Source organism: Wyeomyia smithii, chromosome 3 (genome assembly GCF_029784165.1).
Source record: "Wyeomyia smithii strain HCP4-BCI-WySm-NY-G18 chromosome 3, ASM2978416v1, whole genome shotgun sequence".
NCBI classification, from domain to species: Eukaryota; Metazoa; Arthropoda; class Insecta; order Diptera; family Culicidae; genus Wyeomyia; species Wyeomyia smithii.
Genome location: NC_073696.1, coordinates 121,839,339 through 121,865,533, shown reverse-complemented (window position 1 = coordinate 121,865,533; position 26,195 = coordinate 121,839,339). Strand labels below are relative to the sequence as shown.

The following is a 26,195-nucleotide window of genomic DNA, read 5'->3' as shown; positions in this document are numbered from 1 at the left end:
ATTTTAATATTATCTACATGAAAATCTTAAATCTAAAACAATGGCAACATCCCAGACCTTGAGGTTATTTTACCAAAAGCACGTGAAAAAACATTTCCGAAATCGAATAAATCTTCGACCAGCGAGAAGGTACGGATGCATGACGTCAATGGTTCAAAAAAGCCGTACAAGGTCCGATGAGACCTAGTTGTCAGTAAGTTTGACGAACGAAGCAGTCTACTTGGTGCTCGAAAATCAAGGTGAAAAAGCAAAACCGGGACTCAAGTTCATCGTTCAGCAGCTTGGCTACGAAGGTAGCTTGTTGAATCTTCCGACGACTCTCCAGTGTATCCAAATCCAACAGCTTACAACGGTCTTCGTAGCAGGGAAGATTATTGGGTGTACTCCAAGTCTCACAGCGATACGAACAAATCTTCGTTGAACGCGTTCTATTTTGTTTTTCCAACACAGGTCATAAGGATTCCAGATGATGCAAGCATTTTTAAGGATTGGTCGAACTAATGCACAATACAATGCTTTCAAGCAGTGTGGATCTGTAAAGTCTCGAGCGATTTTGGTGATAAAAACAAGTTGTTTCGGTGCTTTGGATATGACAGCGGTATGATGTTGATTGAAAGTGAGCTTATGATCCAACATAACTCCAAGATCGTTGATCTGATCTACGCGTTCGAGAACACATCCATTCATCTGGTAATTGAAAGAAATGGGCACATGACAACGATGAAATGTTATGACCACACATTTAGCGATGCTTACTGTGAGCTTGTTTCTGTTACACCAATCAGCAAACGTGTCCAACAGTGCTTGCAGGCGTCGGCAGTCCTGGACAGAATTCACAACAAGGTAGATCTTCAGATCGTCGGCATATACCAATACGCACCCGGCTCCTAGCAAAATGGCAATGTCATTGAAGTATAAAGCAAATAGCAGTGGGCTTAGATTACTGCCCAGAGGGATTCCGGAAGTGTTGCTAAATGTCCGTGAAACTAGTGCTGGGACTTTGATTCGGATATATTCGTGACCCGGTTATCCGAAGCTCGGATCACGGATGTATCAACGAATATTATTCGGATGTGCGGATATCCGGATACGGATAATCGAATAGTCGGATATCCGGATATACTATCCGGATATCCGGATTTTTTTTCTGTCTTTTAGGCCCGTTCGAATGAAATGTAACGCGAAAAATGACTTTTTCCACAATCCCCCATCCCCTCGTAAGTAATTATTTGCATAATCCTCATTAAACTATGTTCGGGTACAATATCCGGATACTCGGATATCCGAGTATCCGAAAATCCGGATATCCTGTCGGATAATATCCGGATATCCGATTGATCCGGATTTTGTATATTTATCGGATATCCGAGGTCGGATATCCGGATATTTTAATCCGGATAGTCCCAGCACTACGTGAAACTGCGGAATCCAGCTTAATACTCAAGGTGCGGCCTAAAAGATACGAGCTAAGCCAAGAGGTTAGTCTCTCAGATATACCGAGTTTAGAAAGCTTATGTAAAAGTATTCGATGATCTACTGTGTCAAAAGCGGCCTTAATATCTGTATAAACAGAGTCAATTTGCGATCCAGCTTTCATCTGTGAGATACAGGTGCTTGTGAATTCGATCAAGTTGGTCGACACTGAACGACCCGGCATAAAACCATGTTGATCAACTGATACATAGCTTCTAGTGCAGTTTAGAATCACATTGTGGATGATGATTTCGAAGAGCTTAGATCCGGCAGAAAGGTTGGTTATTCCTCTATAGTTCCTTACGTCACGTTTGTCTCCCTTTTTGTGTATCGGAAACATGAAATTTACTTTGTTTTACCAGCTACGTGGTCGAGAGCATCAACGAACGGTCGCAGACTGACGCGATTTATACCGATCTTTCCGCTGCTTTCGATAAAGTTAATCATCGGATTACTGTCGCAAAGTTGGAGCGCTATGGCTTCAGCGGCAGTCTATTGAGCTGGATAGAATCCTATTTAACGGGTCGAACAATCAGCGTTAAGATTGGAGACGAGCACTCCAATTTCTTCCCTGCAACATCTGGAGTCGCTCAACGTAGTCACTTGGGACCACTGATCTATCTGCTGTATTTCAACGACGTTAATAATTCGCTACGAGGCCCACGCCTTTCATTCGCAGACGACCTGAAATTATTTTTCAAAATTGTTAACACCTCAGACGCATCCTCTCTTCAGCAGCAATTGAATTTATTTGGGAACTGGTGTGCAATTAATCGTATGACGCTGAACCCCTCCAAATACTCGGTTATAACCTTTACTCGAAAAACGCATCCGATATTTTTCGATTACAGCCTTAACAATCAATCGATTCAACGTGTCGATGTTGTCAAAGATCTTGGTGTACTTCTCGATGTCAAACTTACCTTCAAGCAACATGTTTCTTTTATTATCGCCAAAGCATCCAGACAGCTGGGATTAATTTTTAGAATGACACGCGACTTTAGAGACATAAGTTGTCTGACCGCATTATGTTGCTCGCTTGTTCGGTCACAGCTCGAATACTGCTCCACGGTTTGGACACCACACTAGAACAACGCTGTTCAACGCCTCGAAAGTATCCAGCGCCGGTTCATCCGCTACGCACTTCGCCTCTTGCCATGGAGACAGCCTATGTGGAGCACTCCTTATGAGGATCGACTTCTCCATATTGACACCCTGCAAGTTCGGCGTGAAACTGCTCGTGCTATGAGTGTGTCTAGCGTGCTGACAGCACGGATCGATTGCCCTGACATTCTTCGCCAGATCAATATAAATGCTCCATCCAGAACCCTGCGGAGAGTACCTGCAATGCACCTACCTTTTCGTCGTACAAACTACAGCTCCAATAGTTCAATCATTGGCCTTCAACGTGCGTTCAACAAAGTTTCGTCAATGTTTGATTTTCATCTGACGATTGAAGTGCTTCGTTCTAAATTTGTTGCTATGTTCAGACAATTGTTGTATTAATGTTTAGTGTAGTTAACTAGTCACCATTTGGACAATGTAAGTCTGTTGGTTGAGAGCAAATAAATAAATAAATAAATAAATAAATGAAATGAATGATTTGGTAAAATTCCGACTGAGAGGCATGGCAAGAGCAGTAGCGCAGCGACAGAAAATAATAGCTGGAACACCGTCAGGACCAGGAGAGTAGGAGCTTTTCAACTTCTTGGCACCAGCAATGACCATAGTAGAGGTGATTTCGAAAATATCCATGTCAACAGCACCAACAGGTACACCAGCTGCAGCTAATCCAGCTTCAGACTGTGTTGTACAGCCATTGGCAAACACAGAAGAAAAATGATCAGCGAACAGTTCGCAAGATTCCTGTTGAGATTCCGGTAAAGTTTTACCGAACTCGGTGTTTTATTTTAAGTGTGTAAGTCCAATTCTAGCAACGATATCAGTCATCCGCCAAACCAAGAAGCATATGAGACTTTGAAAAATAAATTGCACGCCAGCCCTCCGTACTACACCCTCCAAGGTAATGTTAAACAACAGCTTCGTGAGTCCGTCACCTTAATTCAGACCGTTCAACGTCACGAACTGCTTAGAAATCACACTAGTTTTCCTGATGCATGTTAATAAGCCGTCGAGGGTGGCAGCTTAATCACTTTTGTTAGGAAATTATGTTCAAGCATTATTTGCCGTAATTCGTTGCGCTTAACTAAATCGTATGCCGCCTTGAGGTCTATAAACAAATGATGAGTCTACAAGTTCAATTTTTTTGGCTTGTCAGGGATTTTACGCAATATTTTGTGTATTTTATATCGCCTCTCCCAGAAACCGTATTGGTACTCTCCATTTAAAGGCTTCTTACAACGGCCTCACTTTATGAAACAAGATGCGTGAAGGAAAAAATCTTATATACAGTATTGAGCAATGTTAGACTGAGCAAATTTATCCGTCCATCCAGTTCACTAGTAGTTTGTTTTCTACCCAAAGTCGATGGATTGCAGGCAATAGCTGCTCGTTCCCGGCTTCGAAAAATTTAGCTGGAAAGCAGTCTGTTGGGGAATGTTGGTTCGTCGATGGAGCCAGAGTGACTTTTACTTATCCGAATATATAAATCCTACGTTGTGTTATTTTTTACCAAACTATTTTATTATCTGAGATACGAAAAACTAGCCGTATATTTAAATTTTCAAATAGCGCACGCGCGACTGTATTTTAATCTTCCTTGTAAGGCAATCGGCTTGATACTGATCCTCTCAGATACTAATATCGTGCCTGTGATCTGTCTTCGTACTTTTGTGCTCAGTGATCATTATAATATTAGGGTGAATTCAGTAAGTGTCTTCTGTGTGTGCTTAGTTTATAACAGTTAATGTCTAACACTAAACACAGTCTGATCGCGCACGGCCCTACGTTGTGTTCTAATTTCGCCCTTTGGCATCACGAGAGGGCAATTAAGGCCCAGGGACGAGTTTTCTTTTCTCATCGCGAAATACACAATCTTTACTATACTGACAGTTTATTCTATGTATAATATTTACAATAGTGGCAGCGTGACGGCGCTGCCACCGTACGTTTATCGACAAACCACTAACGACTAACAGAAATTGAACCCTAACGCTGCTGTGGAGAGCGCTTTTATAGGCTGCCTCTCGAACGGCAGCATTGTCGAGCCAGAACAAAGCTTGGAATAAGCGCGCACAAGTCGGCGTCGCTTGGGCCTCGGCCTGTGTGGTGGTGTGGTAGGCGACTTACAGTCGTGCCCATCTGAGGCGGGACTTTTGGCGCGAACACAGTCCTTTCCAGTCAGTGTTGTTTTTTTTCCTTTGTGGACTTCTTCACTGCGACCAGAATCGTAGATTTAATGTGAGATATGCCCGGGTGTCTGCTGTAGCCCGCACTTGTATTATTAGCAATACTGCTATCGAGAAGTGGCATGCTTATTATTATTGTTTATCAGTGCTTGTGTGTAATGTGATACTCTACCTTTTACACGTTTACTGTTTAACTATTTCGTTCCTCTTGCCAAATATCACCAATTATAATTCCCTGGAGAAGTTTCGTCGTGCGTCCTTCTGGCTAGTTTTATTAATAAGAGGGACTTATGTTTTTGTTAAGAGGAAGTCACGCAAATGTGTTATAGATTTCAGCGTAAAGGAATGGTAAGTGGTGGGGAGCCTGAGAATAAACCCGTTAAAGTCCAGTTTTGACATCGAATGGCCTGATTCTACTAAGATTCGAACCTACGACCATTCGCTTGACAAAGCGAACTCTGTAACCTTGCGGCTACGCAGCTCCCTCAGCCAGTGTTGTTAGTCTCGCTCATAAATAACGTGCAACACTTCAAGAGATATTCTCGTTGCTACCAATATCACACACCAGAGTATTCTCCATTCAAGCTATTTCTCGTTCTTTTTCGCTTCCTTTCTTGCTCGCATTCGCTTCCGAAATCATGTGCACACACTCGCATCTACTCTCCTACTTGCAAGCACGACCAGCCGAAGACAATTGTTTCAAGATGTATTGCGATTTTTGCGGAAAAACAACAAAATATTTCGAATAGGTACATCGGCAGCGCTTTGCTTCGGCAGGTTTTGCATTGAACTGCTGTGAAAAATAACTTACCAAAGCAGTCCGATACCCTACACGTTCTAGTATGCGATACTTCACATATTCTTCGCCCCACTGTCGGCTGTCGGTGCACGAGGAAAAACGGGTAGGTGAAGAGAGCATTTTCGTTTTCGAGCACATTTTTCAAGCACTTCTAGTCGAGCAAATTTTAGTCGAGTACTCCTACTCACAAGCAGGAAGCCGCGTACTCCTTTACAGTCGTTGAGTAGCAAGACAAAGGAGTTTTTGCGTGCCGGTGCACGTTTGCTGCTATTCCCGCAAGTGAGTGAAGAATAAAGAGTATCTTGAAAACGTGTGTGCAAAGACTTGGGAAGCGTAGAACATGTCTTGTTCTTAAGCAGAAAAGAGGAGAAAAGTTGTGCTTCTCGTTCGCTTTGCAGCGCTGTTTCCAGCTGCTCCTCATTTTTTTAAAGCAAAAACCAATCTCAAAAAACAGATTTTTCTTCTGTCAGCTTTTCAGAATTTGCTGGCCGGAACACTTTTTTAAACCAAAATATTCGGTCATTTTTAAACTAGCTTCCGTACATGCAGAAGATTTACACTAATTTTTATCCGATTTGTGTTCAATTTTCGTACGAAAAGATAATTTGGAACGACATAGCAGAATATCAATCTCATTTTTAAATAAGCCAAATGAAGGAACATTCGAACGAAAATAGAAACGCAAATTACAAAGATTCGTGAGAACACAAAACAAGACCCTCAATTTGCGATGCCCTCATAGCACAAGATTGCGTCGGCAATATAATCTCGTGTACAACCGGTAGAAGTAAAAATTTTCGGTATTGCGCAAATTGTTATCGTATTGGTAGCTCGTGCCTGGCTGCTGACACGTACGGTTATGTACTGTCTTTGCAGCAATCTCAAATTACTATCCTGTGTACAGATCCTTCATAGAGCGAAGGTTAAAAGGAATATAACTTTGAACTCTAGTATAACAGTTACAAACAAATCAAGTGAAATGTCGGATTAAGACTCGAAGTTGAGCCCTAAACCTAGGCAATAGACCGTTATCTTTAATCTAATTTTCGAATCGAAGGCATCTGGCACAACAGTTTAGTGGTATTCTAATTGGTGAAAACGTCGGCAGAATAGAGCTTAAAAAGCTGGAACCGAACCAATCGTATTAAAAATACTTAATTAAATAAAATAAAAATAAAAATAAAAATGGGGTATCATATTCGGTCCATAGTCGCAAGGATTGTGTAAACAAACTAGATGTTCCGTCTACAAAATATAAGCAAAAGAGACCGCCTATTTACCTGGCGACCCTGGAAACGCAAATCCTAAACGAGGTTTTCGAATTAGCCACACCATACCACAAGTTTTAGGACAACTCGGCAGGGTTTGGTATACTGAACAATTTCAGAAAACGGAAGCTTTATTTTAATCTTCACCTACCAAACGGAACAGTTAACTGTGACATGCCTTTGCCGAAAAACACACTTAGCAGCTTTCATCTATAGTTAAACGTTAATTCAACACAGAAAAAATCACGTCCATACTAGAAACAACGCCGAGTTACGTACTGTAATTTTTTTCCGAGACGGCATGAACTCAATAAAGTGAGAAGAGAATGTTGGATGTATTTTAGAGTGATCTTTAGACAAAATATAGTTGAACCGGAACTATTAGCCCTTTCAAGGTCGTTTAATTCAGCTTTCAGGGCAACATTATACATTTTTAGTTTCACATAAATCAATCGACCAATGGTAAAAAAACTAATTGAATATTGTAATTATTTTGTAACTTACTATTTCATAGTAAAAATGAGTTACAACCTCAAGATAGCTTAAAGTTCTTTTAAAACTTTCACAGAATGATTTTTTTTTTGTAACTTTTCCAGCATTTTTATCGCTTATAAAATGACACACGATTAGAACACAAATCGCCTTGTGTTACTCTTTTTATTGGTTGTTGAATGGCACTTTTTTGCGGAATATAATCCCGGTCGTGAGTTGGATTCGGTATGAATACTTGTTTCCAGTGTACTTACGTACTCGTAGCACGATTTGCTGCGTCCGATTCGTTTTCTGTCCTCTAGCGCTCATGATTGTTTGTTTTAGTCTCGTCATCGACGACTAGTTCAAGGAGGTCGGTGTTTCATCAAATAAACTATGAAATTATTTATTATCTTTTTCGATAGATGCTTGCAATTGGATATTCTCCTTGCAGTCGGCCAGTATGAAGGATGTCGTGTTTAATGAGGTACCAAAATAGTTTATCGTAATAGACCAGCAATGGTGCAATTGGACACTCATGAGTGTTACAACTTCTCGCCAATTCTCCGCAATGATGTGAACCAGCTAGTGCATTGAGACTCCATCAGATCTATGCCAAGAAGCGAACTCAGTTCTTCGAACAGAAGCTAGGAGCCTGATCCGATCGCTAGAAGCGTTCTACCGGGTGTGATTAAAACGCTGATGCTTGTCAATCAATGCGATAATGATAATAGTATGCCGTCGATAATGATAATGATGATGATGCGGTTCGTCCGTCAAACACCGCCTCTCGCCAACCCAAGTGAAACTGGCTTCACGGTTTGTTCCTTTGATTATTTGCTGCCAGACAACTGCGGCTTCGAGTAAGTCGTACAGATTATTTTTTCTCACTCACTCACTCCTTGTATCCCCGCATTGTTGGCAACTTGAACCATTAGGAAATAGCTTGAGTTTTCACTGGATGACTGCTGTTAGTAAAGCTTTGTCCCGCAAGAATTTTCATCATACACTAATAATACTCCTGCACCAGCCTTTCTGTCTTGACAGTTGTGGATTATTACATGCAAATGCATGCCTTATTCAGGGGTCAAAGATCTCTCTGAACGGGGCAGACCTCAAGTCGAGCTGGCCGAGACTGTACGGTTTAATATATTTTATCATCCATATGAATGTGGCCAATGCAAATTTGGCTTCGGCTGCAACATTGTATCAATCGAACAGATTCAATGGTAATTCATTGGCTCTGTACAGCAGAGCTCTCCACTTCGTGTCGCTGCTGTTGCAGAGACGCAAATCTCCCTTCACTCTTAATAGTTCCATTATATTTCTTCTTAAGAAATAGTAAAAATTCACACGCTTTGAAGTAAAATACACTAAGGTCGCTTTTTACGCGGATTCCGGAATTTACGCGGTTTTTTCACGCGGATTCCGGAATTTACGCGGTTTTTTTCTCATACGCGGATTTCGGTTATTCTTCACTCGGACTGCAGAATTTACGCAGGTTTTTTACGCGGATTTCGGAATTTATGCGGTTTTTTGTTACGCGGTTTCTTTTTACGCGGCACGTATCCCCCGCGTAAAAAGAGACTTTGATGTACGCACTATTTAAGTCTATAATTTCTCGAAATATCCACAAATTCGAATATTAAGTGCCGTCCCCCAAAATTCTGTTTCATGTTAAATAATTCGAAAATAATTAATTTGAAACACGAAAATAACTCATCCCGGATTGATGCGTTTTTCTTGAGCGTACAATATTGTTATCGAGAATCTGTCAAAATGTCTGTCGTTTTTCTCAATCAGTGTAACCCGCACGTTCCTCATTCATAAGGAATAATAGATTTTACACAAAGATCAAGGTAAAATCCTGACGATTCAATTATTAGTTGGTGGTTGAAAAGGATTTTTCTATATTTGAAGAGTCATAAACCAATAAACAAAAAGGAGGTTTAAAGAAAAAATATATTAAAAACTAAAGTAAAAAAATTTATATCACTGTCAACTTAGCCATGATACAACATGGTCGAGTTACCATCACCATCGTTTAAAATTTAACATATTAAATGATGTATTAAAGTAAACTTTTTCCAGAAAATATCTGCTCTGCAAAATGCGTCAAAGCCCGAAATTAATATATTTACTATTAAAGCATTAAAGAGCAAACGCCACAATGTAAATCAGTAATTTGGGTAAAAATTCGAATTATTGACTTATCGTTTATTTTCTGTTTAAACAAATTTTTGAACAAATCGCATCGAAAATTATTCTCTTAGGATGATGACGTAGCAACAAAATTTAACTTATTATTTGATAATAATCATCTCTTGAAATGCGAAATAGTTATGTTTCAAATGATTTAAAAAAAAATATTTCGAACAATTAATCCTAAAAGTTTTGAAACATAGGTTTTGGATTTTACTTCAAAATGCTGCCATTTGAGCACCACAAATGGGGAAAATATAGGGCTTCTTTCGGAGGGTGATAGTAAATCTTTTGTTTCCGCATACAGCGCACGCCAGCTAGAAACCGTTCCCAGCATCCGGGTTTCCTCTGCGTGCTATTAGTGTGCAATTGAAGCTTGAAATGCCGCATACCGCATTTCGCTTAAACCGCCAACAAATTCAAACCAGCCGAGAAACCGTTTAAAAAGCAGAGCAATACACCATAGGTATACATATGACGATTCGATAAACGCCGGTCGTCTCGAAATGACCATAATTGTGTGGCACCCGAGGAAAACTCCAATACTTACTTTGATCTACTCCGAGTGTCGAGTGGTGGTAGCGTTAAATTCCCGCTTCGTTATTGATATACACCTGCGAGAGCTGACGGTAACGTTGTCGGCGTTATTCAACACTTCTCGCTTCGTACGCTGTTTTGGGTCCAAAATGGGTTCGCTTTTCTTCAGATGGTTTTCAGTACAGCTGGTCGTGCTCCGCAGGTTTTTCACGACAGTTTATATTATTTCTTGTGGTTTACCAGTGAGCTTTTTTTACGACTGCCAAGGCTACTCTACTGCGGCTGTCGGACGCACTGATGATGCTGACGGTGGAAACTGTATGTGTATGTATGTATAATTCAATAAATTCAAAATAATCAAAGTGAAACTCCTTTTTTTCGCTCCGCTCCACATCACAAACCACACTGCACAGCATTGGCTACTCGAGCAAACTACACCTTCGTAATGGCTAAAGCATTTTAGCGCTGCTTTTAGACTTAAGAAACTGCTGACTTTGCTGTTGCTTACGACTTATAGCCCGCTATTTAGGCATGGTTAAGTAAATACATGAAACACAAATTGTTGGACATAACTATCTAAACGCTTGCACTGTAAGCTGCTACCTTTACTGGTTTTCTTCTGTTCCACTTGTCAACATTACAAACACAATCGCTAATGCGTTAACCAATTTATAATATCTGGGGTACATAACTTAGGATGAAAGCCAAAATCCGATATCTTCAGGCACTTTGAATTTTTCTCAAGTAACGATTCACTGTTCCAATTTTCAGCTGCCAAAAACACTTCTAATTTTCTGGTTAAGAAAGACAGCGAAACTAACTGAAGTTCTGCAACGAATTGAAACAACACAAAACTGTTAATTATCCGACAGTGTATTTTCTGCGCAACAGCTGATTAGAGAGAACAGAGTACAACCTACAATGGCCTCACGCAACTGCAGCCCCTGTTCAACCGAAAGGAAAAATTTGTAACTCCAAACTGACCAATGTCAGAAGCTACTGCCAAGAACACAACGGATTTAAAACACGCGAATAAACACGATCGAACGAGCGCGCCGAAAAACTCACGTCCAACTTCGGTTGCGACTCGATACCAAATGTGCGACCAGACCAGAGAGAAAAAGGCACCAGAATCGAAAAGCTCGCACACGCAGCCAAGGCAGGGAGCGCAAAAATCGCGAGAGTCTAGCCGCCGCGGTCGCACTGCCAGACACTGCTGCTGGCTGGCTGGCTGCGTTGCACACTCCGATCTGATGCGAAACGGATTTGCGGCTACAGCCTTGCGTGCGAAGAGTTGCGTTCGCGTTCGCGAGAGAAGGCGTACTACGGCCTTTGGAACGGGACCAGTCCAAGCGAAGAACCATACCCTGCCCTTCGCCAGGTGCTACACCCGGAGAGAACTTACACGCTGGCGGATAATCTATGGCAGACTTTGGTGTTGGTGTGTAAATCTTTGCAATACATAATTGACTCAGCTGTATGGCTGGTACGATTCGCGAAATTGTACAGTTACCACTTTACATTTTTTACGAAATTATCGGATCCAATAATGAATGTTAACATGCTGTCTACAATGGACAACTACATTTATTCCATGTCAAAGTTTATTAAACTGACGATGCGTCATGAAAAATATCGACATCCACCAAGGGAATCTATTCTTTTTTGGCTAAATTGGGGAGTTGATGTTAATGAATAGGTACCTACTCGAAAAGTTAGTGTGACAAGTAACATAATCAAAAAAAAAAAAAAAGATTCTGCAAAAAGAAACACACTTTAATACAAATTTTATCGAAATTTTGTAAAATCAGTAGATCAAAACTCTCCTAAACCTTGCAGAGAAAGCTTTGTGTGTTATATAATAATATTCGTTCCGATCATTTAAAAAAAAAGAAAGTTGGCTAATCATAGCAAAACATATGATTATTATGCATAACGGGGCGTTCCTACTAACATGATGGTGAATATGATTAATTTGTCTTTTCAAGTATTTGAGGCTGTTTAAAGTTTGAAGCAGAACAGTATTCTGTCTAATCGTTGAATAAAGTTTGCATTTTGCCAATTTTTACTGGGTCATTCCATCTCAATAGTGCAAAAGAGTTCAAACGTGTCAATAAACTTTTAGATTTGTCTCAAATTTTGAGAAATTGTTCATATAAGGTGACTTTGCAAAAATCTAAACTTTGGTGCCAACTGGACCATTCCTCTCGCTCCGTGGATTTTGACAAAACCACCATTTTTTTCAAAAACCCTTGTGGCTTTCATAGCCACAAATTATTAATGTCTAGAAATAATATGTTACATTATTTTTAAAGAACATTAGTCAAGGATATCAATTTCGAGCAGCAGTGTCGCCAGATATGTCCTTTTTGCATTTGAAAAAGTAAACTGCATTTTTCGGCAAAAGAGTATATTGTGATTCCAAATGTAATAATTTTATAGTGTTCAAGGAAATATTTTACCCGAAAAACACTTATCTCTCCAAGGCACTATAAGCAAACTCGAGTTATAGCATTTTTTAAGAAATAAAGTCAAGTTTTCTCTGGTTGTAAGCTTCTTTCCTAAGTTTTTTTTTATGTATCCGAACATGTAATATCAATGGACATTTCAGATATTGCATTCAAACAAAAAATATCACGGAATTAAAAAAAAATATCAATTTCAAGCGGCAGTGTTGCCAGATATGTTATTTATGTACTTAAAATTTTAAACTGCATTTTTTTACGAATGAGTATTTTTTGCAAATTTGACCATTTCATCGTATTTTTGAGAAAGTTTTATATGAAAAACATGTGTAACTCAGAAGTGTCATAAGTAACACTCGAGCTACAGCATTTTGAAAATATAAAATCAAATTAACTTTGATTAGCTTATACTTTATATTTCTTATTTGCTAATATTTCTGTTTTGTTGTGGACATACTATAGGGTGGCAAAGTGATATACTTTTTTTTCTTTTTGGAATCGATTTCAATAACATCTATAAGTAGTAAAATTACAATGTACTTAGTTGAGCTCGAATCTTTCACCATTGTGTTTGATAACCGCCCTTTTAGACGCTTTTCGAAGCTATTGCAAGCCGTACGCCTAACGTCATGCAATACTGAAGTCTGGCGGGTTCAAATCCGGTGACGATGCACTGAAAATTCGGTACTTTCCACAAAAAAACTTTTTCCCAGCCCTATTATTCGGTGCAACTCTAATGAAGGCCTTTCAGATGAACTGATGAAACAAGGTAAATGCTGCTTACACCATTTCTGAACGATCAATGCCTAAGAGAATATCCATAAATGACGTAGATTTTCTCAGGTCACGTTTATTTCACACGCCATTTTTCTTGCCGAACGGGCTGAATTTTGCCGGAAACGTTCCTTCACTGCTTTGATGACCGCTGGTGTCCGAACACTTCGTTTTTTTACCAGGTTTCTTCTTGGGAATAACTGTGCCTGTGTCCTTGAAACGCTTGATGGTCCTGTAGACGAATAATCTGCTTAAATTCAGATTTGACAGCTTCCTTCAGATCTCGATGTTAGACAATCCTTAAAGGTGCAAGACTCTTATTTGCTCTCTATTTGAATCCCATGCAATTTTTTTGAGAAAGGAACTGAAAACTGACTGTATTTATTCCAAATAAACAGTAAACACGTCACACTTTCAAAACATGCTCAGATGTTTGTCATGCTTTGACAGAAAATACAACGAGGGGCACTCGAATACGTGTATCACTTCTTTGTTGTCTCCCTGTAATGAAATTCGAAGGAAATTAACCAAAGAATTGAAAAAAAAACATGTATTCTGACCGAAAGTGTTCCCAATGTTTGGGTACCATTAAGGGGTAATATCCACCAAAAAAATTTTTTTTTCTTGTCACTTTTTCATTGGCTTATATTATGCTGAAACTATCCTAGAATCATAATCTACATCGCCCAAGTATCGATCTAAACTCAAAATTCGTTTAAATCAATTTTTACCGAACAACTTTTATGCTTCAAATTAACATTTTTCGTTTATTTTGGCGATGCTTGTTTTTTTTACTTCGAGGCTCTGTGAACTAGTAGAAGTTACCTATAATCGATATCGTGTTTCAAATTTGAAGTGTAGAGGTCGCTGCACCAAGTTTCGACCGTTTTGGAGTCTCTACAGCACGTGTTTACTCACTATTTTCCTTTGTTTAGTCTATCAGCCGTTCTCGTTTTGTACGTTCTTTGTTTGAGTTTTTCTATACTCTTTAATTGTGAGTTATATTCAAAAGTACTTAAATATGAGTGACAAGTTTGAGTTTTGCGTGGGATCGGACGCCAACCGCGTCAAAGTCGCTGGGCATCGCATGTCTGATATCGCGAAATAGGGTAGGCGCAGCCTTACATCAGATGAAAAAGGAGGAAGAGGAAAATAAATCTCAGGAAGGATAACTTTACGGCGCAGGGATAGCTGACTGAAGGTATAAAAATTATCAGGGGCTTTATTATTGCGATTGGGATTTATAGCATTTTGAAACTTTGAACGAATTTATTGTTTTATTGTTTTATTGTTTTATTGTTTCATTGTTTTATTGTTTTCTTGTTTTGTTGTTTTATTGTTGTATTGTTTTATTGTTTTATTGTTTTGTTGTTTTATTGTTTTATTGTTTTATTGTTTTATTGTTTAATTGATTAATTGTTTAATTGTTTAATTGTTTTATTGTTTTATTGTTTTATTGTTTTATTGTTTTATTGTTTTATTGTTTTATTGTTTTATTGTTTTATTGTTTTATTGTTTTATTGTTTTATTGTTTTATTGTTTTATTGTTTTATTGTTTTATTGTTTTATTTTACGAAAATGTAACACACTATAAACAACTGCTACGCATGTTCAAAGCTGCACACAGGGAAGAATATCAGGTTTACCTAAATGAAATACAGCGAAATGTAAAAACTGACCCCAAAGCATTTTGGAACTTCGTGAATAGTCGAAGGAAACATTCGGGTATCCCAGAAAAAATGAGGTACAGAGGCGCAACCACTGAAGATACTCAATCGTCGACTAGCCTTTTGGCTGAACATTTTAAAAGTGTCTTTGCAGAGCAGCCTTCAAACGTACCTATACCTCCCTCCGACAATGGCTCGGAAGTATTCCAACTATCTGAAATTGATGTCAAAAATGGAATCCACAAACTTGATTCAAACTCGTCGCCTGGCCCTGACACTCTCGCGAATAGCCTTCTGAAACAGTTCCAAGGCGAGCTTTTGGCCCCTCTCACCTGTTTGTTTAACGCGTCACTGGCATCCGGTTACTTTCCCTCGATCTGGAAAATTTCACACGTCACACCTGTTCATAAAAAAGGATCTCGATCAGATGTCGAGAACTATCGTGGTGTAACCATCCAATCCGCTATGCCTAAGCTCTTCGAACGGCTAGTGTACGACACTCTCTATGAGGTAGTCGCTGATCGCATTTCTCCCGTGCAACACGGGTTTCTAAAAAAGAAATCCTTCACCACAAATCTTTGCGAGTTTACTTCACTGGTAACCGATTACATATCTAGAGGATTTCAAGTCGATTGTATTTATACAGATATGAGCAAGGCATTTGACGCGGTTAAAACGGACAGTATTCTTCAATCTTTAAGTGACTTCGGAATTGGCGGTCCACTCTACGACTGGCTACAAACATATTTAGTAGGAAGAGTCCAGTATGTGAAAATCAAGGGACATGTCTCGGCCTCGTTCACTGTAAATTCCGGTGTACCTCAGAGAAACCACTTGGGACCGCTGTTATTTGTACTCGTGATGAATAAACTTCCAGGCTACTTGACTAATGCCATAATCCTGATTTATGCTGATCATGTAAAAATTTTCCTACCTATCAAAACAAGCAGTGACTGTCGTATATTACAACTGGACATGCAAAGTTTCGGACAATTCTGCTCGGATAGTGGCTTAAATGTTAACGCGAACAAATGTTCAGTCATGACATTTTCTCGTAAAATATCTCCGCTCATGTTTAGGTACCATTTCAATGGAACTGAACTAACACGTAAAAAAACAGTTCGCGATCTAGGCGTTACATTTGACCGATCGCTTTCGTTTACTAACCATATTGATAATGTAGTCACAGACAGCTTAAGATTATTTTCGCTCGTGAGACGGTACGGGCGTGATCTTAAAGACCCTCATTCCATATTAGCCATTTACAAATCGTTAGTGCGAAGCAAGCTGGACTTTGCGAGCGTCGTTTGGCGCCCCCAATATGTAACACATATACAGAGAATTGAAGGAATCCAAAAAAAGTTTGTGCGTTTTACCCTACGGAACCTCAGATGCAATGGAGATCAATTACCTCCCTATCAAGAATTGTGCGCATTAGTCAATATTGACACAAAACATTGCCGACAAAGGATTGCTGATATAGTGTTTTTCACCAATGTGTTAGCGGGACGGGCCGATAGTCGTAGTCTCTCAGCTCGAATACACCTGAATAGCAGCCCAGTTACGCTAAGAAATCCAAGAGTGTTCAACCCTCCGCAACGAGCTCGGAATTATTCACAACGGGGACGGGACACGAGGCATATGGACGCTAGACATATGGATGTTAGGCATAGTATGCTAGGCATACAGACGCGAGGCATAATGGATGTGAGGCATAATGGATACGAGGCATACTGCCAAAAGGCATAACGGACGCGAGGCCGAATGGATACGAGGCCGAATGGACGCGAGGCCGAATGGACGCGAGGCCGAATGGACGCAAGGCCGAATGGACGCGAGGCCGAATGGACGCAAGGCCGAATGGACGCGAGGCCGAATGCGACGTTGTACGATCGCATGAGATCCAAATATGTAGTTCCGGTTTCAATATATTCCTAAAGAGTTTAAGTTGGGTATAATACTTTTTTTGAAATCATGCGGCGAAGACGCATAATCGAGGGCAAGGAAACAAGGCGGCACTAAGCCGCCGTGGTTTCCGCAGTCCGAGCCGGCCGCCGACCCGCCGTCGGAAGCGGCGGCCTCTCGCACCCAAACGACTGATCTACTGGTTTGCTAGGTCTATTCAAACAGAGTTTTCTTCCCTTAGTTAAGTCCGAACGAGCGGTAGCGAGTAAGGACAGCATTCGCTCGAACAGCGAGTCGGTCGAAGGCCGCGAGTGTATTGCTTTCCAAATGACACTTTGAAGCGAAATACATGTTATTGAAAGAGGGCTGTGATGATGATGACGATAATAACATATTCCGCATCACTTTCCCTTGGCCTTGTGTCCTTTCGGCCTTGTATCCATTCGGCCTTGTATCCATTCGGCCTCGCGACCATTCGGCCGCGCGTCCATTCGGCCTCGCGTCCATTCGGCCTCGCGTCCATTCGGCCTCGCGTCCATTCGGCCTCGCGTCCATTCGGCCTCGCGTCCATTCGGCCTCGCGTCCATTCGGCCTCGCGTCCATTCGGCCTCGCGTCCATTTGGCCTCGCGTCCATTCGGCCTCGCGTCCATTCGGCCTCGCGTCCATTCGGCCTCGCGTCCATTCGGCCTCGCGTCCATTCGGCCTCGCGTCCATATGCCTCGCGTCCGTATGCCTGCCGTCCATTATGCCTAGCGTACTATGCCTCGCGTCCGTATGCCTCGCGTCTGTATGCTTAACGGGGTGTCATCCTCCAACAGTTTTAAAAAATAGATTAAGTTTATATTTAAGAGGACAACTTCGTGACTGTCAATTGTTTGTATTGTTGTTTTTGAATTTATTGTATTTTAATCTTAAGTGTGGATAACGAGCTTATAGCCTATATTTTCCTGGACAATAAATAAATAAATAAAATTGTTTTATTGTTTTATTGTTCTTTTGTTCTATTGTTCTATTGTATTGTTATTGTTTTGTCGTTTTATTGTTATATTGTTTCATTGTTCTATTGTTTTATTGTTCTATTGTTTTATTGTTTTGTCGTTTTATTGTTTTATTGTGTTGTTTTTTATTGTTTCATTGTATAATATAAGCTGAAAACTTTTACCTCCATCTCATTATTTTACGATGATTGATAAATAATAGAATGATATCTTGTTCTATTTATTACCTAGAAGAATCGCGTAGAATATTGAAATAATTAACCATACGCTGAGTTTATTTCTACACTAACTCTATTTTCGAAATATTTTCGGTTCTGTCGACCTTAAACAATTTTATTCAACAGCACGCCGTGTACATTCAAAGCTTCGCTGCCGACACGGCACACGACAGCAACAAGTGACCAAACTGGTTTCCGTGCCGTGCCACTCGGCCGTTGTTATTCATCACAACCTCACAAGTAAGCTTAATTCTTTGGGTTGCAGTTTTCTGCCTTAGGTTTACTGTGCTGCCTCATGGTGTAGGACCACTCTTTTTACTTCTGACGTATTCGATCTACCTTTGGGCATTCCGTTTCCAGCGCGTTCCCTTGGGTGGTACGCAAAACAGCAAAGCTCTCTCCGTAAGGCTCTTGTGAACGTAGAGAGTGAGTTACCTAAAGACATAGACGCTTTTTGAACTTAGAAGAGCTTTCCTACATTATATCGATCTTGCATACAAGACAATGCAAGTTTGTTTTTCGCAGATACGTTTATTTTATAAATAAGTCTGCGTCTGTACAAACAGCTGAAAATTTTTATTTTTTTAGTCTATAACACATAAAATAGAAACAAACGAATACTTATTTCCGGTGCATCACCTTATCAAAGTTATTTCAAATCACTCCTAGTTAGGCTGACCAGATTTTGTCGGGGAGAAGGAAGATTAATACCTATCTGAAATGTTTCATTAGCCAAAGCTACAAACCATTAATCATTACCTTGATTTGCCTGCCTCATTCTGTACAATAACTACATACTTAGCGTTTGATGATTTTTTACAAGGTTAAGTGGTAATGAGGTCATGAAGTTTGAATATTTGTAATATCGAGATTTTGCAGGTCACATACCGTTCGCGGCCACAAACCGTAAGAAAAGGTCCTTCCATGGGGCGCGGTACTGCCAGGAAGGCTCAACATGTACCCAGTAATATTGACAAATTCTTGGCAGCTTAAAACTTATAATTCAGAAAATTTTAATGCAAGGCTTTATCTCGAAAATTTTTAAAGAAATAATCGGTACTAAATGATGAAAAACGAAACGGTTGAAATAGGTTCAAGAAACGGTACTGTCCCGTTCAAAACGGTACGTCTGATCAGCCTACTCCTAGTAGGTGCAAGTGATGCACTTTACTTTTGCAACTTGATTTTTCATTGATGGGAATTATATTTTTTTACAGTTATCAGTGATATTTTATCCCGGCCAAAAATAATCACTTTCATTTAACTGTTTCTTCTATTCGATGATTCTAAAGGCATAGCGGATTTGTATTTTGATTCTTTTTTTTTTCAAATCAGAAAAATAATTCTGATTAGATTAGACGGGTTGTTTCAATTGATTTACTTCAGGTTACACCCCTTGCATTAGAAACATTTATTGGTTATGCTTCAATTTAGATGAAATTTTAAAAGCAAAAAATAATAAAAAAAAATCAACATTTGGCTATATGATATTGATCACTCAACTCATAGAAAACTCTGCTTGCTAAGATGATCGTATTAAATTTATTGAAGGGGATCTCTTGGAAATATTCCAATAGTTAGAGTTTGATCTGGGTTTTCCTCACTAATGAGCTTAATTACAATTATTTTATGCTGGTAGGTTGGCAAACTTCCTTAGTCAAGATGACGCAGTGTAGTATGAACAGTAATGTGTGCTCGTGTGCAATATTTTAACGAATCTTCTGATTTCACTTTGCTTGGGAGTACGTATCTTTATTTTTGTTTTACTTTAAAAAATAAATATAATTTCTTTGTAGTTCTATATCACCCTGTGTTTTGTATTTTTCGCCAGTTTTCGAAAATTTCAATTTCTAACTTTTGTTTATTCAACACTTTATACACATAACTTAAGTCTGCTTAGGACACTAGAGTCGGTTTGTCTGTTTTTTTCTTTCTTCAATTGAGTAATCTAAACTGTAGCCGTACAGATAGTTTTTGGTATCTCCAAATGAGTAACTTGTTGGTTTTTTCTTCTCCTTGTGTGTCCTAATCTATGTACTAGTAATAAATCGTAGGTTTTTAAGAGTTTGTTGCGCCTGGGTAACGTTATTGCTGCTGAAGCAGAAGATTCTCCAACTCATCAGCACTTCGCATTAGGAAAGCGGCACTCTCCCGGTATCCAGTGACCAGTTGTTTAACGGCGGTGATTTCTGCACTGTTGAGTTTATGTGCCAAGATAGGTCGCTTCATCGACAAGTCTGTGGGAGCTGGAACAAAGAAAGAAGGTTTTAGTAAACTTTACCGAAACGTTGGTTGCGTTTTGTTGTGTGATTTTGGTAATTGAAGCGCTCACCGGTACCCGTGGCAGACATCGTAGTGGTAGTGCTGTTGGAACTGCTAACCGAGTTCATGAAGTTCTGATAGTGCTGCGATCGATTCTGGAATCCAGTATTGTAGTCATGGAAGTTGGAAATAGTGGGTACCGTCGTTGGGATCGTAGGTGTGGAACTGGCACTGGCACTCGGGATATTTCTAAACAAAAAAAAATATTTAGAATATCTATAGAGCTTACGTTCAGTGAAAAACAAACTTACAACTTCATTTGATTGATATCCGGGGTTGTATTCTGAATTGGAGACATTTTGGGAACGGGTTCCGTTTTCACGGCCGGCACGGTGTCCGTTTCGCACTTCATGTTCATATTTTGGTAAAGAGTCGGTACATTTGGTGGTTCGGACGTCTAAAATGTAAATAAAATGTTATTGTAGATATCACGTAGACAAACTAATGTTTCAAAAATTGCCATCGACATTTTACCATAAAACTTACCGCCGTTGTCTGATTCACGGATTGGCTAATGGGTTCCAATCCTATCCGCATCCGTTTGGCATTGAGGCTCTCATTCTCACAGGCAAGTGCCAGAATTTGCTCCGCTTGAACGGAAGTCAGATGTGCAGGCGTTGGTCGGGACTAAAATGGGTAAAACTTTCTATTAGCATTGGTTGAAATTTATACAAGTTAGTTTCCTTTTGATCAACCTCACTTACAGTGTTTTCCCATCCTTCGCGGGTCTTCTTGTTCCGCCGACAGGATTTAAGGTAGGTACGAATACGTTTCCGAGCACGTTCAGCAAATTCAGGAAACTGCCGTGTACAGGAATCGATGATGGCTTGAATTTTCTCTTTGGGTTGCTTCGAGATCGGAATTATACGATCCAGATTTTCATCGACAAACAGCCTGACGAACATGTTGAACGCTTTCAATCGTTCCGGGTCGTTTACGGTCGCCTCAATACGATCCTCGGAGTCATCTTCCGAAAGTTCGTCGTCGTCTTTCTGTTCCGACGAATTCGTTTCATCCTGCTGCTCGATGGGGGACGGTTGCTGACGTTCGGTGATCGGCAACTGGTTGAAGGACGTCTTTGCGTTCATTGCGAGGGCATTCTGATACTGCTGCCAGAGGTTGGTCATTGTGGCCAGGTCTGGGCCTTCGGAGCCGTTTTGAGCTGTACATAGCAAAAGAAAATCGGTTAGAAAGATTTTTGTTCAGAGCGGATGTTTTCGATACACTAACATTTACCTGCCGCAGAGTTCTGATAATTCCATGCTAGCAACATCAGTTTGAATTTGTCAGCATCCTTGATTAGACCTGGAGAAATGATAAATAGTGGAACTGATTAGTAACTTTCATATTAGATGATATTCAGTTTTAAATCGAATCTAGTTTTGTTTAAGTAGATTGCAATTGAATGTAATCAGAAATTACGTGCGCTAGGCCAAAAGAATGTTTTAAATCAGTGTTATCAAAGAAGTGAGAAACGAAAACTGCCACTTTTTGTTGTGGAAAATTACTTAAGTAAGAAGCATTTCATTTTGGTGGGTACCCGGATACCCTGCCGAGTGTTTAAACGTGTGTTTAAATTGCCGAATACATAACAGTTAACATACTTTTTTAACATATATCCTTTTTGGTTTGGACACCCGTTACTTGGGTTATTTTGTAGTCATCCACATCTGATCAACATTTCCTATCCCAATTTCTAGAGGTGCCTACCGGGATACGAGTAATCTTAGCGGAGATCGGGCAACCAACCCCCGGTGGAAACTTTGCTCGTATGCTGACTGGGAAGGGAAGTCGTACGCGGCTGTCTCACCATGTTGAGGGCGGCGTACAACAGCGTCTGACCCGGATCGGGCGGCTGAAGCATGAAATAAGGTGCTAGCTATATCCAAGACGGCAACCCTGTCACGAGACTAGCTATCGCAGCCCTAGTAAGGCAGCATACCGAATCTGAACTACTACGAATACGATACGATAATGATACGGAACGGAATATCGGCATGAACCTAGTCAATCGAGAAAGAAGAATGATTATTGGAAATGCGGAATTTGCAATGTAAGGACTCTACTCGATCCGGCGCGCGCAGGCATGCTAGTTAGAGAGCTGCGTAAGGAGAATGTGAAGATCGCAGAAATCCAGTAGGTGCAGCGGCCAAAAACGGGAGAACGTGAATTCCGGGTATTAGATCCTGTTGCGGACACTTTATTTAAAAATCACATCTACAACAGTGGAGGCATCAAAGCAGAAACAGGGGTCGGTTTTGTGCTAATTGGGAAACAGATTAAGCATGTCATTATGTGGAGGCCGATCAGTGACCGTATATGCGTGTTGAGGATTAAAGGCAAATTCTTTAATGTGTGCGCACCGACTAATAATAAACCGGATGACGAGACGGAGGAGCTCTACGATCTCCTTGGGAATACTTACAGTGAGTACCCGTGACCTGATATCAAGATCGTCATTGAAGATTCAAATGCTCAGATCGAGCACGAAGACTTCTTACGCCCCGTAAATGGTAGAGAAAGCTTCCACTCAACTGCAAATGATAATGGCTTGCGGCTCATCAATTTCTCTGAAACCAAAGGGCATGGCTATCTGCACTTTTTTTGTGAGGACCCCACTGCGACCAGTAACTTTTTGAGCTTTTGTGGCATTGTCCGAACGTTTCTTTCTGTTCGCACTTTTTGTTTTGTTTTGCCTTTGTGCAGTGTCACTTGTTGAGAAATTACCTGCTACGTGTTATAGTGCTTGTGTTCATCCAGACTTACTATCCCCTTATCTTATTTATCGACATTATCATCTCAAGCATTTTACTAAAGCGGATAACATGCTAGAGGTGGTTGAAATTCTCGAAGGTTCAAATACGATTTTTTCAGTCTGGAGTGAACTTTTCGTAACGAGGAGCCTGAGAATAAACCCATGCTTAGGTCCCTTTGACACCGAGTGGCCTTATTCTACAAAGATTCGAACCTATAACCACCCTTTGTCAAATCGGACTCTGTAACCTTACGGCAACAAAGCTCGTTGTAGCACACTTTAGTACTTATTTGCACGCTGGCATATCCGTTAGCATGCTTGGATGCACCAAAATGGGGTGGCCTGCTCTCAAATCGATGTAAAGACGTCCAGAGGACCAAACGTCTCGGATCTAAGGTCTACGCCCAAGGACAATGAGGAAGATATGGTTAAACATCCAGCGGTTATCAACTGGAGGAGCTGCAGGGTACTAGCAGAAAGTTGATGGAGACCTGAACAAACAGGTGAGACATATCCATAGTACGATTACGATCAGCACCGCAGCACGAGAAGTGTTGGGTACAGCTGCGACAACCACGCCCAACAAGTGGTTTGACGCTGAGTGCCAGCAAGCGACAGATGAGAAGAATCGCGCAAGATGTCACATGTTGGCTACGGCTGTGACACGTAGAGCGTAGGAAGATATCGAGCAACTAGAGCCGCTGAGAAGAGACTCCATTTCCCGCAGTAACGTAAGCAGTGGGAGCGTGTTCTTGCAGAGGCGGAGGGCTGCTTCTCCAGGTACGATGCGAGGAAAATGTGCTGGCCCCTCTCATGTGCGACGACAGGGATGAGAACCTGATTAAAGTTAAATCCGAGACAACCGGGCGTTGGACACAACATTGTACTGTGCTGTTGACCGGCGAGGTAGACAAACTGTGGATCTACCAACCATGGACGAGGTGGAGAGAATAGTTCAAAACTGAAGAACCGCAAGGCAACTGATAAGGACGGCCTTCCCGCTGATCTTTTCAAAGTTAGGAGCGAACATCTGTATCGTGCCAAGTGCGGGCTGATGTAGAATTGCCGTCGGACTGATTGGATTGGAGGTGGTTTTCGAGGGAAACGCTCTACCACGGACCAAATGTTAACCTTGCGACAATTCCTCAATAAACTTCGAGAATTCAACTTGCAGACTCACCATTTGTTCATAGACTTCAGGGCAGCGTACGACTCAGTAAAAAAAATAAGTTATGGCAGATAGTGCCCGAGCCTGGTTCTGCAACAAAACTAATTAAACTGATTCGTGCCACCCTTGATGGTTTCACATCAAGCGTCAAGGTAGCTGATGAGATATCGTATGCTTTGGTGACGTTAGATGGTTTGAAGTAGAGTGACGGGTTGTCAAACTTATTGTTCAACATCGTATTGGAAGATGCTATACGGAAGGCTGGTGTGCAGAGAAGCGGCTCCATTATGACGATGTCTCACATGCTCACATGCAGATTCTACGGACGATATCAAGAGAGCATTTGAATCTCTCAAGAGGGAAGCTTCGCTGATTGAGTTTGTTATAAACTCTGCCAAAACGAAATGCATGGTGGTCATAATTGGGGTGTCCTTTGAATTAGGCGACGAATTCATTCACCTGGGTACATCGGTGACGTACGACAATGAGGTTAGCTGTGAGATAAAAAGGCGGGTATCGGCCGCAAACAGGGCCTTCTACGGATTGCGTAGCCGGCTGAGGTTTCGCAGCCTGACATCCCGTAGAAAACTAGCACTCTATAAAACACTAACTCTCCCGGTGGCTCTTTATGGCCATAAAGCATGGACGCTGAGAGAGGCGGTGAGCTCTTGGTGTTTTTTGCGTAAAACCTTGCAGTCAATCTTTGGCGGCCAATTTGAAAACGGTGTCTGGCGGATACGTATGAACCATAAAATGTCGGCGGATATACTTCAGCGGGTGAAACAAGGCAGGCTACAGTGAACTGGGCATGTAGCTAGGTTGCCGGAGGAACGACCTATATAGAATATAGTTGTTTTATTTAGCAGGAATCTCGGTAAAGGCCGTTGACTTCGGGGTACACCCCGCACCCGTTGGACTGGAGGACAGCAAGTAGGTAAGTAAAGTAAGTTTTGACATTTTACATTTTTACAAGTATTTTTAAAGTTTGTTTGATCGGTGTATCATCCTCGGTAAAGTTAAAGATAATAATTTTATCTTTCCAAATAAAATAGGCATCGTTAAAAACAAAATTTGAAAAAAAAATCATTAATTTTAAAATTAATTATCTTAAAAAGCTGATCTGTTCTTATTTTATCTCTGAAAATTACGAAAAGTTAACTTAACATTGGTGTTTGTCATGGAAAAAAGCGAATCAAAAAAGTTCAAAATTGTCGAAGAAATAGAAAAAAATAAAGCTAGAACGGTTTGTTTCATTAATATGATGATTTCGACAAAGCTGTAGATGAACTTAAACAAATGCACCGTTTAACAAAAAATAGAGAAAAAAATATTATTATAAATTAAGTTAGAAGTATGTAGCAGCTACCAAGTGCTTGACTTCGAATTTTCAAAATTTCCGAACTCTGAAATGATTAATGTGCCACCAGTGAAAATATAGCCTCATGTTTGCTGCAGTGATGCAAACATGAGCAAATGTTTTTACAGCTGACGCATTAACATTTAAGAGATGAGTTTTGTGCCTTTGAAAAATTGAAGTAATAGTTTCAATTTAAATATTTCAAAAAAACCATTTTTGAAAAACTGAATGTTTAACGAAAACACATAAGGGTGTAAAATTAAAATCTAAAAACGGCAAAAGGGAAGAATATTTCTAATTTAAGATGCTAATAAGTCGGTAAGTTTTCAAAGGATTTCCTTCGTTCTTGCAGCAACCGCTTGAAAATCATTTATGCACCCATTTGAACGGCAATTGTAATTCGATTATTAGAACTATTGTACTATTGAAAACTGTCTAGCCTTGTTGAAACAAAGAATTCGCTTGATGCTTGCTTCCCCTAGCACGGTCGACAGAATTATACATCTA

At 40.4% G+C, this 26,195-nt stretch overlaps 2 protein-coding genes across 8 annotated transcripts in view; one reads left to right on the top strand and one right to left on the bottom strand.

Moving 5' to 3' along the window:
• The window catches only part of LOC129726942 (uncharacterized), a 289,022-nt gene that overhangs the window by 202,656 nt on the left and 60,171 nt on the right, over positions 1-26,195 (top strand). The window lies entirely within an intron of this gene.
• Positions 19,610-26,195, bottom strand: part of LOC129726937 (nucleolar protein 4) — a 115,020-nt gene continuing 108,434 nt past the window's right edge. Inside the window, exons 7-12 of one of the 7 annotated variants that reach the window (XM_055684216.1) lie at positions 21,639-21,713; positions 21,104-21,570; positions 20,883-21,035; positions 20,660-20,805; positions 20,419-20,597; positions 19,610-20,332 (exon numbers count right to left, since the gene is read on the bottom strand). In XM_055684216.1, the coding sequence (XP_055540191.1) occupies positions 20,172-20,332; positions 20,419-20,597; positions 20,660-20,805; positions 20,883-21,035; positions 21,104-21,570; positions 21,639-21,713 (1,181 nt within the window). In that variant the 3' untranslated portion in view covers positions 19,610-20,171. The remainder of the gene's footprint in view (positions 20,333-20,418; positions 20,598-20,659; positions 20,806-20,882; positions 21,036-21,103; positions 21,571-21,638; positions 21,714-26,195) is intronic. The other 6 variants (XM_055684219.1, XM_055684221.1, XM_055684220.1 and 3 more) reach the window with 6 other exon arrangements.